Genomic DNA, 19,360 nt, shown 5'->3' on the forward strand with positions numbered 1-19,360 from the left:
CACGGACCCCAAGATCTCTCAGATCCTCCATACTGTCAAGAGTCTTACCATTTATATTATATTCTGTCTTCAAACCTGACCTACCAAAATTTGACTTCACACTTATCTGGGTTGAAGTCCATCTACCACTTCTCAGCCCAGTTCTGCATCCTATCGATGTCCCGCTGTAACCTCTGACAATCCTCCAGACTATCCACAACACCCCCAACCTTTGTGTCATCAGCGAACTTACTAACCCACCCTTCTACTTCCTCATCCAGGCCATTTATAAAAATCACAAAGAGGAGGGATCCCAGATGAGATCCCTGCAGAACACCACTGGTCACTGACCTCCATGCAGAATACGAACCATCTACAACCACTTTTCACCTTCTGTGGGCGAGCCAATTTTGGATCCATAAAGCAAGGTCTCCTTGGATCCCATGCCTCCTTACTTTGTGAATGTGCCTCACGTGGGGAACCTTATCTCACCTTATCAAATGCCTTACTGAAACCCATACACACTACATCAAATAAGTTAACAAATAATAAGGTGTACTTACGATGCAAGTTAAAAACTAAACAATGTGACGTTACTGGCACTTCACATGTGATGAGGTCTGGGTGGTGCCAGGGAGTTCAGTAGTCTCAGGGCCTGGGGGAAGAAACTGTTTCCCATCCTAACAGTCCTTGTCCTAATACTATGGTACCTCCTACCTGATGGTGGGCGGGGGGGGGGGTGTCAAAGAGATTGTTGGTCAGATGGGAGGGATCAGTGACAATGCTAAGCGCCCTGCGTACTCAGCGCTCCTGATAAGTATCAGGAGGAAGGTGGACGAGAGACCCCAATGGTCCTCTCCGCAGTCTTGCAATCCTTTGCAGGGACTTGCAGTCAGATACCTTGCAATTCCGGATGATGATACAGCTGGTCAGGACACTGTCAATGGTGCCTCTGTTAAAACTGGTTAGAATGGGGTGGGAAGCCTCACTCACCTCAATCTCCTCGGGAAGCAGAGAGGCTGCTGACCAAACAGGTCCAAATGAGGCTGGCCATATGTGCACTCTCAGAAACTTGGAGCTTCTAATTCTCTCTACAGAGGAGCTGTACGTCTGCAGTAAGGAGTGCTCAGCCTGCATCTTCCTGAATTTTCTCATTCTTCTGACCAAAGCTTCACCATCTCCATGTTAAAGTTCGCTTGCCATGTGTAAACTAACAGTTGTCTTTCAGTCCATAATTCCTCCATTTTTGTTCTAACTTTATCAGCGAACTTTGAAATTATGTTCTCTCTGTTCAATCAGGACTTAAATTATATCAAAAAGACCAGCAGTCCTAATACCAGCTCCAGGAAGACATTACATACTTGACTCATTCTAAAAATAAAATTAGCTCTGATGTTTAGCCAATTTTGAAAGTTTCCCTTTATAGCCTCCTAACAGAGTTCTGGATCATTAATACCAAGACACGAGTTTGATGATGTCAGGAGAATTTAAACTGATACAATTAATCTTGAATAAGATCAAAGCTGATAAAAGCTAACTATGAAATTACTGGATTACTGTAAAAACTCACCTATTTCCTTAATGCTCCTAAGGAAAGTTTTCTTTTTTTCCCTATGGGAAGAAAGTCTACCATCCTTACTGATCTCACCTATAAGTGGTTCTAAACCCACAAGTGTGGTTGATTCTTCACTACATCCACAGACATGATGACCCTTTCAGTCCCAATTGCAAGCCCATCTTAGGTCCAAAGTTCAAAGGACCTTCGTTATCAAAGTATGCATAAATTATACAACCCAGATTCGTCTGCTACAGGTAGCCACAAAACAAGAAACCCAGATGAACCCAATTTAAAAAAAGACTGACACCCAATGCTCAGAGAGAGAGAGAAAAAAAACAGATCATGCAAACAATAAAGCAAGGCATTGAGTTCATACACCCGAAGCTTCATCACACAGTGAGGCAAATCACTACACCCAGAGCAGGCTGAGCAGGGCACAGCCTCAGCGCTGAAGAGAGTGCAGCCAAACGTCGTGGAGCAGAACCGGCCCCAACCCTTGCCTCCCGGTCCCCGACACCCTGCCTTCTCAGTCCATCTGGCCCAGCGTACAAATTGTCCAAGTACCGAGGTGTCCTCCACCCTCGGACCGGACCCGAGCCCCGCCGGAGTGATACGCTCTGGGCGTCATGTCCTGGGCCCTGCATTCCGGCCTTTGTTCATTGATTACTCCTTGTTTGCCCCTGCTATTTTACACCTCCTGTCTTTCCCAGTCTTCCATGTGCCTCAGAGTCATACAGCACAGAAACAGACCGTTCAGCCTAAATCATCCATGCTGCCCGAAACTCCTTATTGAGCTAGTCCCATTTACTTGGATTTGGCCCATATCCCTCAAAGTCTTTCCTATCCATTGATCTGCCCAAGGTGTCTTTGAAGCATTCTAATTGTTTCTTCCTATTTCTACCATTTACACATCTTCTGTGTGAAAACCCTGACCAAAGTCTCCTTTAAATCTTTCCCTCCCACACTCTGGTTTTTCAGTCCCATACCCTGGGTTAAAGATTGGGACCATCCGCTTTTCTACGTCCCTCAGGACTTTATTAACCTCATTAAAGTCAGCGTTTAGCCTCTTTCACTCAAGGAAAACAGTCTCAGTCTTCATCAATCTCTCCTCATAACACAAGACCTCTAAAACTAGCAAGATACTGGTGAGTCTTTTCTGTACCCTCTCTAATTTAATCACATCCTTCCTCTAGTATAGTGACCAGAACTATACAGGGATTTCCAGATGGGGTCTCACCAATGTCCTATTGAACTGGAACATAATGTTCCGAATTCAAACTCAATGCCATTTTCATGCTATATGCCTTCTTCACTGCTTTGTCTACCACTGTGTCACCATTTGCAGGTAACTCTGTAGTTGTATCAGTAAGCTTTTCTGTTCTACATCACTCCTCAGGATCCAGTCGTGTATAGAGCTAGTACTGCTTTGGATTAAGTACCCAAAGTACATCATTTCACACCTACCCACGTTAAATTCCATCTCCCATTCCTTCGCCCAATTTCCAAATTAATCTAGATCCTGTTGAAACTTAAGATAATTTTCTTCACTGCTCCCCAGCACCATTTTGGGAATCTGCAAACTTACTCATCATGCCACTTGCATTCTTATCAAAATTGTTCATATAGATGACAAACAGGGGACCCAGCCCTGATCCCTGCAGCACACCACTAGTCACAGACGTTTAAACTGAAAAACATCTCTCTAACTATTGTCCGCTGACTCTTCCCACCAAGCCAATATTGTAATCCATCTGGTCAGCTCACTCTGGATCTCAAGGAATTGCTTTAGCCAGAGACCAGTGAATCTGTGGAATTCATTGCCACAGGCGGCTGTGAAGGCCAAGTCATTGGGTATATTTAATGCAGAGGTTGACAGATTCTTGATTAGTCAGGGCATGAGGGGTGACAAGCAGAAGGCAGGAGATTGGGGCTGAGAGGGAAAATGGATCAGCCATGATGAAACGGCAGAATAGACTTGATGGGCCAAATGACCTAATTCTGCTCCTGTATCTTATGGTCTTAAGATGATCTCACCTTCCAGACCAATCTACCACACAAGACTTTATAGACAATATCTACTGCCCCACTCTAATCAATCCTCCTGGTCATCTCTTCAAAACAATTCTGCCAAATTCATGAAATGTGATTTACTATACAAAAAGCCATGCTGACTATCCATCCATAAACAATTCCTGACTTTCCAAGTGAATCTCCTCCATGAACACCCATCATGGAGGTCGGGGTCACTGGCTTGTCCTTGCAGCCCTTCTAAAATAAAGGCCTAACATGAGCCACCATCTAGTATTCCAGTATCCCACCTGTGGCTAAAGGAGATACAAAAATCTCTGCCAAGGCCCCAGCAGCTTCTTCCCTCGTTTCCCACAATATTTTAGGTGCACTTGGTCAGGCCCCAGGGATTTACCCTCCTTTATGTCCCTCAAGAGTGCCAAAGCCTCCTCTTCTGTAAGAGGAGTTCTTGTTTCTCCACTGTGTCATGTAGGTTGAAATCTTAACCCTCAGTAGTCATTAACCGAATCATGAACGCATTGATCCCTGTTCTGTGTTGGTGGTCCATAAAGAACCAGGCTCATTACCCTTAAATCAAAAATCCCTCCTTTGGCGCCAATTTCTCGGTTGTATCCACTTTCCTATATACTTCCTATAAAGTTGTAAACTCAGTCAGCTCCATCATGGGCACTAGCCTCTGAAGTATCCAAGTCATCTTCAAGGACCAGTGCCTCAAAAAGGCAGCGTCCATTATTAAGGACCACCAACTCCCAGGACTGCCCTCTTCCAAAGCTGGGTGGCAGTGTTAGCAGTGAGGAGGATGCTAAGAGGATGCAGGGTGACTTGGATAGGTTGGGTGAGTGGGCAAATTCATGGCAGATGCAATTTAATGTGGATAAATGTGAAGTTATCCACTTTGGTGGCAAAAATAGGAAAACAGATTATTATCTGAATGGTGGCCGATTAGGAAAAGGGGAGGTGCAACGAGACCTGGGTGTCATTATACACCAGTCATTGAAAGTGGGCATGCAGGTACAGCAGGCGGTGAAAAAGGCGAATGGTATCCTGGCATTTATAGCGAGAGGATTCGAGTACAGGAGCAGGGAGATACTACTGCAGTTGTACAAGGCCTTGGTGAGACCACACCTGGAGTATTGTGTGCAGTTTTGGTCCCCTAATCTGAGGAAAGACATCTTTGCCATAGAGGGAGTACAAAGAAGGTTCACCAGATTGATTCCTGGGATGGCAGGACTTTCATATGAAGAAAGACTGGATGAACTGGGCTTGTACTCGTTGGAATTTAGAAGATTGAGGGGGGATCTGATTGAAACGTATAAGATCCTAAAGGGATTGGACAGGCTAGATGCAGGAAGATTGTTCCCGATGTTGGGGAAGTCCAGAACGAGGGGCCACAGTTTGAGGATAGAGGGGAAGCCTTTTAGGACCGAGATTAGGAAAAACTTCTTCACACAGAGAGTGGTGAATCTGTGGAATTCTCTGCCACAGGAAACTGTTGAGGCCAGTTCATTGGCTATATTTAAGAGGGAGTTAGATATGGCCCTTGTGGCTACGGGGGTCAGGGGGTATGGAGGGAAGGCTGGGGCGGGGTTCTGAGTTGGATGATCAGCCATGATCATAATAAATGGCGGTGCAGGCTCGAAGGGCCGAATGGCCTACTCCTGCACCTATTTTCTATGTTTCTATGTTTCTATGTTTCTCATTGTTACCATCAGGTAGGAGGTACAGAAGCCTGAAGGCACATAGTCAATGATTCAGGAACAGCCATCCAATTTCTGAATGGCCATTGAACCCGAGAACACTACCTCACTACTTTATTAATTCTGTTTTTGCATTATTTATTTAATTTAACTATTTGATATACATATATATCCTTCCTGTAATTCACAGGAAGGATTTTTCCTCTATTATGATGTACTGCATTATACTGCTGCCTCAAAGCTAACAAATTTCACGGCATACACTATGCCGGTGATATTAAACCTGATTCTCAGCAGCACGTGCAAAGCGGAATTGAAGTTCATCGTTTTAACTTTCTGCTTATTATGGGGAACTGGACCTACAGGGACTACTTTTTTTCCTCCTGCCATCACCCATTCTAACATGGGACATAACTTCTGCCTCTTTGGGGCAAGGCAGCAGTTTAGAGCCCTCCTGACACGGGACAGTAAGGAGCTGGGCACCATCCCAAAAATTCCCAGGGTTATCAGTCAGGAATTGTTTGGGAAGGAAGAATTGTTACTATGTATAGAACAATTCTATGTATAACATATTGCTACTATGTCACCTGACCCGGATCTGGGCCGTATCTGGACCTGCCTCTCCGTTTTTTTTGCACTACCTTACTTTCCATTTTCTATTTTCTATTTATGATTTATAATTTAAATTTTTAATATTTACTATCGATTTGTACTCCAGGGAGCGGGAAGCGCAGAATCAAATATCGCGGTGATGATTGTACGTTCTAGTATCAATTGTCTGGCGACAATAAAGTATAAAGTATGTTAAGATAACATAAATATTGTAAGCAAATAGAAAATGTTAGGTCCAGAGAGTAGCTACAATTTTTATGAATAGAATATATTTTGGGGAAAATATTCCTAGCTATTGACTAATACCAGAATCAAATATCGCTATGATGATTGTACGTTCTAGTATCAATTGTTTGGCGACAATGAAGTATAAAGTATAAGTACCTCTTGATTTTCTCATGATTTTCAACTGAAACTAGGCCCTCGTCTTTCAACTGGTGCTTAGCCCCCTACTCGTCTCGCTTCATACTTATGATTGCGGGGCTAAGCACAATTCCAATGCCATATTTAAGTTTGCAGTTGCTTAATACCCTTCAACCAACTGGACACAGAAAACTCATTTATTTGCACACACACAATAACTGCCCTGTGGGAATACCTGGAGACCCGGTGCCAACTCTAGAGCTTACACTTTCTGATGAAGGAGCTCAGTTCAGGCATTAAACGTTAAACTGTCCGGGTCCCCAAGCTGCAGGATTGGCACACAGTGGCACGGTTAGCAGGGCTGCTGCCTCACTGTTTCAGCTCCGCAGGGTTCAATCCTGACCTCGGGTGCTGCCTCTGTCGAGTTTACACATCCTCGCCGTAACCGCCTGGTTGCTCTTGGACGTCCCGGTTTCCTCCCGCGTCCCAAAGCCGTGCACGTCGGCCGGTCAGCTGCCTACTCTAAATAGTTCCCAGGGTGAAGGAGGGTGATAGATCCGAGGGGAGGTGGAGAGAGTGTGCTATAAGGAAAACTAATGGAGGAAAGCAGTAGCCCTTTGAGCAGACAGAGGTACGATGGGTCAAAGTATCATAAGGAAATATGTTACTCAGTACCCAGTACACTTTACAAGCATGGGACTCCAAGGTCTCAGTGCTGACGAATGGATTAAGCACATTGTGACTTGTACCTTAGCAGCATCGCGAGAGAGCTGAGCATTGTTGTTCATGGCCTGCAGCTCCTTCAGCTGCTGCCGATGCTGCAGGATCTCAGCTTCCAGCGTGTCCAGTTGCTTCTGAAAGGTCACACTCTCCTCCTGCAATTAAAAAAATGTATCTCAAAACCAATTGAACATGGATAAACATCGAGAAAACATGTCATAATAGACACAATATACCAGAATCAATTAAGCCATCAATCATTCACCTTAATATCTCTAAGCGTTTCTGGCTGCAGCCAGGTCAAGTCAAGTGAAGTTTATTGTCATTTAACTACATACATATGCGCCATCAAATGAGATGATATTTCTCCAAATCAAAATGTAAAGCGCTGTAGTGCACATACCACACAATAACTTATGAAAGTAAGGATGAAATCTACAGATGGATTACACAGAAATAAACAAACTAAAGTGCATAAATTAAATAGTGTAAGGTACAGAGCAGATTAACCAGTGACACTTCAAATGCAATGCATCAGAGAGCTCGGAAGCCTAATGGCCTGCGGGAAGGAACTATTTCCCATCCTGACCGTTCTTGTTTTTATGCCTCAGAGTCTCCTGCCCAATGGTAAAAAGTTAACAAGGATGGTGGACGGATGGGTGGGATCCTCGATAATACTAAGAGCCCTGCGTACGCAGAACTCCTGGTAAACGTCCCCGATGGATGGTAGAACCAGGGAGCTGTATGAATCTACATTCGCTCCTTGCTAAGATTTGTTAGACTTCTTGATAGTGTCCACGAGTCCCAAGTTCAAAGTAAATTTTATTATCAAAGTGCATGTATGTCACCATAAACAAACCTGAGATTCACTTTCCTGTCAGCATCCTCAGCAAATCTACAGAACAGTAATTATAACAATATCAGCTGGAGTGCAGAAGACAACAAATTTCAAATGCTAATATAAATAAATAGCAATAAATAACGAGAACATGAAATAACAAATAAAGAGCCCTTAAAGTGAGATCACTGGTTATGGGAACATCTCAATGGATGGGCAACTGAGCGTAGTTATTCACTTTTGTTCAAGAACCTGATGGTTGTGAGGTCGTAACTGTTCTTGAGCCTGGTGGTGTGAATCCTGAGGCTCCTGTACCTTCTACCTGGTGGCAGCAGCGAGAAAAGAGCATGGCCTGGATGGTGAGGATCTTTGCTTTATCTCACTATTTTCCTTTGGAACTATTTATCTATCTACTTACTGTATCACAGTAAATTTTTATGTATTACATTGTCCTGCTGCCATAAAACAACAAATTTCACTCTGTTATGCCTATTATTCTATGGATTTATTGAGTATGCCTGCAAGAAGATGAATCTCAGTTGTATCTGGTGCTGCATATTCATAGTTGTAGTCATAGTCATACTTTATTCGTTACAGTTGCACCAACCAAGAATAGAGTATAAATATAGCAATACAAAACCATAAATAATTAAATAATAATATGTAAATTATGCCAGGTGGAAATAAGTCCAGGACCAGCCTATTGGCTCAGGGTGTCTGACCCTCCAAGGGAGGAGTTGTAAAGTTTGATGGCCACAGGTAGGAATGACTTCCTATGACGCTCTGTGTTGCATCTTGGTGGAATGTATCTCTGGCTGAATGTACTCCTGTGCCCACCCAGTACGTTATGTAGTGGATGGGAGACATTGTCCAAGATGGCATGCAACTTGGACAGCATCCTCTTTTCAGACACCACCGTCAGAGAGTCCAGTCCCATCCCCACAACATCACTGGCCTTACGGATGAGTTTGTTGATTCTGTTGGTGTCTGCCACCCTCAGCCTGCTGCCCCAGCACACAACAGCAAACAGGCTGATGGTCAGGGAGGCTTCGTTGGGCTGGCAGTCACACAGCACAGAAGGACTGAGTTCGAACTGTCGCTCTCTTCTGTACTGGCGAAGGATGTTTTCAAGCTTCCCAGACACATGATTGTTGGTGTGGACAGTAGCTTACGTGGTCTCCTTCAGCCTTCTGTGTTTTCTTCCTTGTTGCCGTTTACCAGGCGTTAGTCTCTGTGCGAGGGAGGGGTTGGGGATTTGGAGGTCTGGTTTTCTAGTTGGTGTTTTTTCCATGTGGGCAATCTGCTGTTTTTTTTTGTGTGCGAGAGAGGGGGTTGGGGTTTCACGTTTCTGTCGCTGCTTTTTTTGTGTGGGAGGATGTTGGTGGTTTGGGGTTTGATGTTCGAGCTGCCGTTTTCTGGGTGGGCGACCTGTTAGTTTTTGTGTGAGGGAGGGGTTGGGGGAGTTTGAGGTTTGCGAGTTTTGTTTCATTTTGTGTGGGGGGGATTGATGTTTTTTCTTTCAATGACTTCCATGGTTTTTCTGTATTTCATGGCTATCTGGAGAAGATAAATCTCAGAGATATGTCCTGGATACATACCTTGATAATAAAATGTAGCTTTGTCCTGCGATAATAAATCTAATTTGAAATTTGATATGTCAGTGATAATAAACCTGATTTTTGATTCATTGGTTCTTTCCCTCCAAATTTCTCTTGAAGGGAACCTGCAAGTTGTCACAGTAAGTACTCCTCAAGGAGGTTTCACTTATGCCGACGGTTTGTACAGGACACGTTACCAGAACAGGGTGTGGGTCTGAGCTTTTCCCCCCTCCGCTGCAGTGACTCTAAAAATCGCGAGGCTTCAGCAGGAAAAGGTGACCATACCTGTAGATGGGCCTTGAGCCTCTGATACACCTTCATCACATGTGATGCCTCGCCATATTTCAACTGCGTTTTCTCCAATCGGTTCTCGAGCAGCCGCAGGGTCTAAGACACAAAGTCAATGAAATGTTGATTTGTGGCAGAAAGTACAAAGGTTTAAAGTTGCATAATGCTTCTCTATACAAAGAACATTAAAGTAACTTGCTATCATTTAGTGGCAATGAGACAAAGTGGAACTAGTGGTTATGAGATGTAGAAAGACCAAGCATTGTTTTGTACAGTCATGATTCCTTTCATTCGTAAATATCAGTGTATTGATAGATGACTATACTTCCATTCATAAATACCAGTGCACCTGCAATCGCTCAGGAAATGTTTCTGCACTGACTGTTATATCTGAGTGAAGTATACAAAATTATGAGGGGTATAGATAGGGTAAATGCAAGCAGGCTTTTTCCACTGAGGTTGGGTGGGACTACAGACAGAGGTCATGGGTAAAAGGTGAAATATGACAAGTTTAAGGGGAACGCGAGAGGAAACTTCTTCACTCACTGGGTCATGAAAGTTTGGAACGAGCTGCCAGCACAAGTGGTGCAGGTGAGCTCAATTTCAACGTTTAAGTGAAGTTCGGACAGGTACATGGATGGAGGGCTGTGGTCGCGGTGCGGGTTGATGGGAGTGGGCAGTTTAAAAGGTTTTGTCATGGACCAGATGGGCCAAACGGCCTGCTGCTGTGCTGTACTTTTCTGTGACTAGAGAGAAGATCGCTGGGGCCTTGACAAAGATTCTAACCCCCTTGGGTCAGTCCCTTCCTACCTATATCTGTGATAATTCACATGCTCTCGATCTCCTCAACAAGTTTGAATTCTCTGATCCTGACCACCTCATTTTCACTATGGATATCTGTTGTCTCTGCACTTCTATCCCCCATTAAGAAGGCCTTAACTTTCTTCACTTCCTTCTCAGCAAAAGACCCAAACAGTTCTCCTCTAGCACCACCCTTCTCTGTCTGGCAGAACTGGTCCTCACACTCAACAATTTCTACAAACCCAGGGGTAGCCATGGGCACCTGCAAGGGCCCAGCTCTGCCTGCCTTTCTGTTGGCTACGTAGAACAGTCCATGTTCCAAGCCTTCCCTGGTAATGCTCCCCAACTCTTTCTCCACTACATTAGTGCTGCTTCATGCACCCATGTTGAGCTTGTCAATTTCATCAACTTTACCTCCACTTTTTTATTAATTTCCATAGATACTGCCTGACCTACTGAGTTCCTCCAGCATGCCGTGCGTGTTGCCCCAAAAATCCTCACTAAGAGTTGAAGTCCTGGGGAACTAGAGAATGGATAATTTTGTTCCTTTGTTTAAGAAGGAAAGTAGGGATAATTCAGAAAATTATGTCAGCAGGCTGGTAAGTCAGCTACTGGAGAGGATCATAGGAATATGATTCATGTAAACGACTAAGATTTTTGAGGGGTGTTTGAAGTTGAGGGGAGGGGCAGTAGCTGCTGTCTCCTTGGATATTATTAAAGACTTGACAATGTCCTTTACAGTAGTCTTATCCAGAAAGTTAAGATGTATGGGGTTCATGGATTCAGAATTGGCTTAACCATAGTAGACACCTTCTTTTGGAGTTGTTACTAGAAGCGAGTCCTACCTGTGCTTCCTCCGATGTGTTCTCCTCCACGGCCTGCAGGAAGGCAGCCCCCTCCATGTTCTTGTTGTACTGCAGCTCCAGGTTCATCCGCTGCTTCCTCTTTGTTTCTGTCTCATGCTTGAGAGCATTGAGACGATTAGCCTTCTCACACACCTTCTGATCCATAGCCACCATGATATCCTGGGCAATGAGTGAGATCTGATCAATCCTCAAACATGGACTGCCACAAACCTTGCCAGGTTGCACAGAAGATGTTTATTGATTTTTGTACTAAATAAAAGCAATCCCAGCAGAATAAACATCTGCCAATGCAAAGTCTGGCTATCCAACAATCAGAGTACTACTTGAATCAGACAGTAAGTCTAGGAATGAAGGTACTTGAAGTAACTCAAGTACCTTCATTACTAGAAAGTTTGCGTCCTCAAACCTTCAGACAGCAAGTGTTAAATATCCTGATACGCTCTATGCACACACCAGAATTAAAAGTACATACAACAGAAAATCAATGAATACAATTTCATTAATTGCAGCATATTAAATGCAGACCAATTCCTCAGATGAGATTTTAATTCAATCCATTAGTTCAGAATTTTTGTTCTATGTTTGACTTTATTGAGATAGAGCACGGAACAGGCCTTTTCAGCCCTTCGAGCCGCACTGCCCAGAAACCTCCAACTTAACCCTAGCCTACTCACACGGACGAGTAACAGTGACCAATTAACCTACAAACTGGTACAAAGAACACAGAAATTCACAGCACATTACAGGCCTTTCGGCCCACAATGTTGTGCTGCCCATGTAACCTACTCTAGAAACTGCCTAGAGTTTCCCTAGCACATAGCCCTCTATTTTTCTAAGCTCCATGTACCTATCTAAGAGACTCTTAAAAGACCCTATTGTATCAGCTTCCACCACCTTCACTGGCAGTGCATTCCACGCACCCACCACTCTCTGTGTGAAAAACTTACCCCTGATATCCCCTCGGTACCTATTTCCAAGCACCTTAAAACTATGCCCCCTTCGTGTTAACCATTTCAGCCCTGGGGAAAAGCCTCTAGCTATCCACATGATCAATGCCTCTCATCATCTTATACACCTCTATCAGGTCACCTCTCATCCTCCGTCGCTCCAAGGAGAAAAGGCCGAGTTCACTCAACCTGTTCTCATAAGGTACACCCTCCAGGCAACATCCTTGTAAATCTCCTCTTTGGACTGTGGGAGGAAACCAGAGCACCCAGAGGAAACCCACGCGGTCACAGGGAAAACGTAGAGACTCCTTACAGGCAGTGGCTGGAATTGAATCTGGTTGGCTGGTACAGTAAACCTTTGTGCTAACCACTCAGCTACCATGCTGCCTTAATGAAAATCTTAAAGAACCAAATTCTTTCAACGTTATACTTGAATTTCTTGCAACAGTAAAGAACACCATGCTACCCAACTCAAGTCTATGCCATCTCTCAGATTATTCCTATTGCTCCCATTCCCTCATTTATTTCCCTGTAATCCATTCTCCCTCACATCCCCCAAATCTCCTGCTACCCATTTACGAGAAGGGCAATTTACCATCGCTGGTCCGTGCATCTTTAGGATGTTTGAGTAAACAGAAGCACCCCTGGGACACCCAAATGGTCACTGGGAGAAGATGCAAGGTCCACAAAGTCAGCTCCTGAAGACAGGATTGAAGCAGACTGCCGCCATGGCACAGTACCAGCATAACTACTCCTTGTAGGGAATGTTGTATCTCTGCAACTCCCCACCCAACAGGGTTGAGGGGTTCACATCCTAGAAGTCAATTAACTTGTGACAGATCAAGTAATCTCATGAAATGTGTTGTTTGACATAAAAGTTAATTTAAGTTTCAAAAGTAAATAAGTCCTGCAAAAGACGAATAATGTGGTAGTGTTTGTGGGTTCCTCCACGATTCACAAATCTGATGGCAGCAAAGAAGAAACTTTTCCTAAAATGCTGAGTATGGCTTCTCAAATTTGTGTTCCTTCACCCAATGGTAGTAAGAAGAGGGTATGTCTCAGATGGTGAGAGTCACTAATGACAGATGGCAGCTTCCTGAAGCACCACCTCTTGAAGATATCCGCGAAGGTGGGCATTGTGCCTATAATGCAGCTGGCTCAGTCTACAACCCTCTGCAGTCTCTTGTAATCCTACGCATTGGAGCACACCAGGCAGTAATACAACCAGCCACTGTACATCTGTAGAAATTTGCCAAGAGTCTTTGGTGACGTACCAAACCTTCTCAAACTCCTAACAAAGTAGAGTTGCTAGTGTGCCGTTTTCACGATTGTATCAACGTGTTGGGCCAAAGATAGATCCTATGAGATGCTGACTCCTGGGAACTTGAAGCAGCTCACTCTTTCCACCACTGACCTCTCAATGAGAACTGGTGTGTGTTCTCCTGACTTCCCCTTCCTGAAATCCACAATCATTCAACTATAGCAGTGGTGTATAATGAAGTAGTACAAACTAGAACAATAACAGAATGCAGAATAAAGTGTAACAGCTACAGAGAAAGTGCAGTCCAGGTAGACAACGAGGTACAAGGCCACATCAAAGTAAGTTGTGAGGTCAAGAGTCCATCTTATCCTTCTGGGGACCCTTCAATAGTCACATAATAGTGCTATTGAGGACGTCCTCGAGCCTGGTGATATGTGTTTTCAGGGATTTGTATCAGGGATGGGAGGAGGGAGAAGCGACAATGTCTGGAGTGGGTGGAGTCTTAAGGCTATGTTGGCTGCTTTTCTGAAGCAGTGTGGTCTAGTCAGAGTCCATAGAGGAGAGGCTGCTGTCCATGTTGTGTTGAGTGATGTCCACAACTTTTCACAATTTCTTGTTCTAATTAATGAGCTACCTTTCCACATCATCTTGTAGAATCCAGCAAGTTCAGAGTCAATGTTAAAGACTAGTTGAGACCTTCTTGGTTCAGACCAACCTCAAAATTCTACTTTCTCTAAGCAGGTTATTGGATTTAAAATAAGGCTTCACTTTTGCACCTTTCAGCAAAAGCGAAAAAGTCTGGAAACAACCACCTACGACTGTGTGATAGTCAAAGAAATCCAATTAATGTTTACCTTTCCACTCTTGTTCCTCAGAGCCATTTTGTCATGGTGATCTTGAAACGAAGCTTGAACAAGCTTCTTATCACTCTGAAACACAAATTACAAATTCATTATAACCATTCTGTCTTTCAATATTCAGCCTGTCATTGATTTGAACTTGAATAGATGCACAAGGGATAGCCAGAGCTAATTCAGTGACAACAGCAACATCACCTTTATTCATTTAGTGCCTTCAATTTGCAAAGGGGCTCTGTAGAATTATTATTGTTGTGTTTGTTATTGAGGGAGAGTGCAGAGCACACCAAGACTCCAGCATGCAGGATATTCAACTGAACTTCGATAACCATGCTTGTACAATATGTGAACTCCTCCCATGTGCCAGTGGCCAACAAAGTGACGTGGGATTAACTCTATTAACTACCACAACAATTGTTAAGCAAAATTTTAATTGGAGCTAAAAAGGCACAGTAAAAGAAGTAGGTTTTAAAAATATATTAAGAAGTATTGAGGGAGGCAGGGTGAGTTTAGAGTGGATTTTCTTTTAGATTATGAGAACACTCAGTCCTCTTTTTATTGTCATTTAGAAATGCATACATGCATTAAGAAATGATACAATGTTTCTCCGGAGGGATATCACAGAAAACAGGACAAACCAAAGACTAACACTGACAAAACCACATAATTATAACATATGGTTACAGCAGTGCAAAGCAATACCATAATTTGATGAAGAACAAACCATGGGCACAGTAAAAATAGTCTCAAAGTCCCGAGTCGATCAACTCTCGAGTCCCCGATAGCAGGCGGCAAAAGGGAGAAACTCCCTGCCATAAACCTCCAGGCACCGTCAACTTGCCGATGCCTTGGAAGCAGCCGACCACAGCCGACACTGAGTCCATCCGTCCGAAAACTCCGAGCTTCAGAGCAGCCTCTCCGATACAGCCTCCCGAGCGCCATCCTCTGCCGAGCGCCTTCGACCTCTCCCCGGCCGCTGAAACACGCAAGGCCGAGGATTTCAGGGCCTTCAGCTCCGGAGATTCCGATTACCACACAGTAGCAGCAGTAGCGAAGCGGGCATTTCAGAAGTTTTCCAGATGTTCCTCCGTGCTCTCACGTCCGTCTCCATCAAATCAGAATTGTGCACGGTCCTCTACTTGACAGATAACAGACATCATTCACCAGAGAGGCCGCCCACAGATTTCCAGAGCTTAGAACACTTGCAGCTGAAGACATGGGCGTTCTGACTGGCTGCATCGCTTTTTGATATGGCGGGGGTGGGGGGGGTGCTACTGAACAAGATTGAAGTTGCAGAAACTTGTAAAGTTAGTCAGCTCCATCATGGGTATTAACCTCCATAGTATCCAAGACATCTGCAAGGAGCAGTGCCTTGGGAAGGCAGTGCCCATCATTAAGGACCCCCACCACCCAGGACATGTCCTCTTCACATCAGGAAGGAGGTACAGAAGTCTGAAGCACACACTCAGTGATTCAGAAACAGCTTCTTCCCCTCTGCCATCTGATTTCTGAACTGACATTGAGCCCATGAACACTACCTCACTACTTTTTTATTTCTGTTTTTTTTGTTCTACTTACTTTAACTTAACTATTTAATAGACACACGTATACTTAATGTAACTCAGTTTTATTCTCTCTATTTATTTATCATGTATTTCATTGCACTGCTGCCATTAAGTTAACAAATTTCATGACATATGCTGGTGATATTAAACCCGACTCTGATTCATGGTTGAGCAATTACATTCTGGGTTGATCGAAGGATCAAAAGTGGAGAGCTAAGGGCTGGTGGAGCTTACAAACACTGGGGAAAAGGGATATGAATAAAAGGATGACAATTTCATTATTGCAGCATGACTTTGAGGCAGCTCGATAGTGAAGTAGTTCGCACAACACTTTACAGTACCAGTGACCCTGGTTCAATTCCCGTCACTGCCTGTAAGGATTTGGTACGTTCTCCCTACTTTTATAGGCATCCGTTAGTCTTGCGAGACCATGGATCTGCGCCTGGAAAGTCTTCACTCTCCAGGGCGCAGGCCTGGGCAAGGTTGTATGGAAGACCGGCAGTTGCCCATGCTGCAAGTCTCCCCTCTTCACGACACCGATGTTGTCCAAGGGAAGGGCATTAGGACCCATACAGCTTGGCACCAGTGTCATCGCAGAGCAATGTGTGATTAAGTGCCTTGCTCAAGGACACAACACGTTCCCTCGGCTGGGGCTCGAACTCACGACCTTCAGGTAGCTAGTCCAATGTCTTAACCACCTGGCCACGTGCCCGCACATTCTCCCTATGACTGTGTGAGTTTCCTCCCGCAGTTCAAAGATGTACTGGTTTGTAGGTTATGTTAATTGGTCATTGTAAATTGTCCCATGATTAGGTTAGGATTAAATCAGGGGATTGCAGGGCAGTGTTCCTCAGAGGACTGAAAGGGCCTATTCCACGCTGTATGTCAATAGATGATAGATAAATAGATAGATATCTAGATAGATAAATAGCTAGATAGCAAGATAGATAAATAGATAGATAGGTAGATAGATTAGATAGATAAATAAATACACTGGGGATCTTTATAGGTCAGTAAACAGAGCTACTGAGGCATCTTCTTTCATACTGACGACTTAGAACAACAGCCTACGTTAATAATTAATTGATTAGTCTAAGTCTCTTTACAAAAGCAGTCACTTTCAAATTTGTAAAGGGGATATCTTTTCTACGTACTCCATAGTTAGTTCAGGATTGCCACATTTCCTAAAACACAATCTGTGCATAGGAGACTGCACTGGCTATTCCCGGTGCATGGCAAGTTGAAATGCGAATTGTTTAGTATTGGATTGGAAAGTAGATGTTTACTCTGGATTTAAAAACGCAAACACGAGGAAATCTGCAGATGCTGGAATTTCAAGCAACACACATAAAAACTGCTGGTGAACGCAGCAGACCAGGCAGCATCTATAGGAAGAGGTACAGTCGACTTTTCGGGCCGAGACCCTTCGTCAGGCCCGAAATGTCGACTGTACCTCTTCCTATAGATGCTGCCTGGTCTGCTGCGTTCACCAGCAACTTTTATGTCTGTTGTTTACTCTGGATGGTGGCTTTATTCCACGCTTTCCACCAACCTGCTGTACTGTCATGTTTGTACGTTTGACCAGAAAGGGAAAGTGGCGAAATGGGAGCTTCTTCAAATCCCCATAGACAGACAGATGTAGGTCAGCACTTGTGACATTTGTTGTGGGGAATATCTGCAAGAAGAATGCTGCCCAGTATGTGTGGCTACTGAATTAATCTAGACCTCAGTTCTGACAATAGCAGACACTGTAGAATTTAACTGGGTATCTAGTGTGAGTTCTAATAACCCAGAGAGGTGTACCATCCCTGGCTGAGAGAAGATTAATGCCACAACAGAGGTGCAAAGTTCAACCAAGGTGGCAGCTTAGTGCATTCTGAGTAGTTTTTTGCTATTCTCACTGTACTCTTGATCTTCAAAGCATTTTCCTTGGAAGATCGTTATGAAAGTCTGTGATCAAATGTTGCAGCTAAGAAGGATGGAGTTGTATCACACTAATTTTTGTTTAGGAATTCATGATGATGTTGAAATGCACATATATTTTGTGGATGCTGAGGAGAAATATGGATATGACAGATTCCAAGACATTGACAAATGCAAATTTCTCCGGGGAAGGGATAACCATTAATCAAATGTTGAACAGAGAGTGGGCAAGAAAACTTTCCAGTGGGTAGTAATATTTAAAACCCTTGGTCTGCTTAATTTGCCTCCTGGGTAGATACACATTCTTCGATTGCCCAGAAATATCCAAAATAGGTGCAGAAGCCTGAGGGAAATAAGACAGTGGGAGGTTTTTCGTAGCATATATTTAACAAAACGGTATTGTACTTGCTGATCTTTCACGCAATATCAGGATTAAGATCGTGCTGGTAAGCATTCACAACGTTCAGGCACATGGGTCTTAGCAGACTGACATAGTATAGACAAATGAACATGGCTTGTTCTTGGGTTATGGAGAGCTATTTACTTTGAATAATCCTTCAGAGGATGAGATGCTGAAACAAATGATAATCACCTGTAGCTCCTGCATTCACTGGCCGGTTTCCCAGGTTTTTATCGCTAGAACACAACTTTGTGACAGATTTGGTCACATTCCATCATGTTTGAACAATGGTGCAGATGCCACATTTGAGCCAAAGGTTTGAGTTGCTGGAGGAATTTTTCACTGACTCTCAGCTCTCCTACATCCCCTTTCTTGTAACATCGTTGGCAAATTATCCTTCTACCAACTCACAACTTCCTTTTGGATCCCCCTCCCACAATCACCCTCACTGCATTCGAACATGGTTCCAAATCTCTCTCTCTCTGCACAGTGCAGCATCTCATTCATTCCTTTCCCCCCTGTGCAAAAACCTCAAGATTTTTCTTCGTAAGTGGCTTGTCAGAGATATAACCTTGACTTTCTGTCTGTCACCGGAGCAAAGACAAATGTAGCTGTCCCAGTGATCAAGACTTGTATGTCTGGGAGACCTTCAGGGTTGTGCATCCAGAAGACTGTCCAATCTTACCACCAGTGCTCCAGCCAGTGCTTTATGCAGTTGCTTGATCTCCTGTCTCAGGTGTTGAATAGTCTCCTTGTTTTTCTTGATTTTATCTTGCGAAGTTTCATAATAAGCCTTCCGATCACCCTCTGAAAGACAGCAAGAAGTAATGTTAGGATCTTGTACAGATAGACACTATCATGTGTAGCTGTATCATAACTTCAGATTCACGACATGTTTAATATCACTGGCATATATCGTGAAATTTGTTAAGTTTGCGGCAGCAGTACAATGCAACACCTAATAATAGAGAAAAAAACTCTGTTTTACAGTAAGTATGTATCTTAAATAGTTAAATTAAGTAAGTAGAGCAAAAACGAGGAATAAAATAAGTGGCGAGG

The 19,360-nt window shown here is 43.7% G+C and overlaps 1 protein-coding gene across 2 annotated transcripts in view; it reads right to left on the minus strand.

Annotated features, from left to right (window-relative positions):
- The window catches only part of odad3 (outer dynein arm docking complex subunit 3), a 71,207-nt gene that overhangs the window by 50,227 nt on the left and 1,620 nt on the right, over window positions 1-19,360 (minus strand). For both annotated transcript variants that reach the window (XM_063035572.1, XM_063035571.1), the window contains exons 2-6: window positions 18,987-19,108; window positions 14,411-14,485; window positions 11,328-11,507; window positions 9,679-9,780; window positions 6,987-7,112 (exon numbers count right to left, since the gene is read on the minus strand). In XM_063035572.1, the coding sequence (XP_062891642.1) occupies window positions 6,987-7,112; window positions 9,679-9,780; window positions 11,328-11,507; window positions 14,411-14,437 (435 nt within the window). In that variant the 5' untranslated portion in view covers window positions 14,438-14,485; window positions 18,987-19,108. The remainder of the gene's footprint in view (window positions 1-6,986; window positions 7,113-9,678; window positions 9,781-11,327; window positions 11,508-14,410; window positions 14,486-18,986; window positions 19,109-19,360) is intronic.

This window comes from Mobula hypostoma, chromosome 29, assembly GCF_963921235.1.
Source record: "Mobula hypostoma chromosome 29, sMobHyp1.1, whole genome shotgun sequence".
NCBI lineage: Eukaryota > Metazoa > Chordata > Chondrichthyes > Myliobatiformes > Myliobatidae > Mobula > Mobula hypostoma.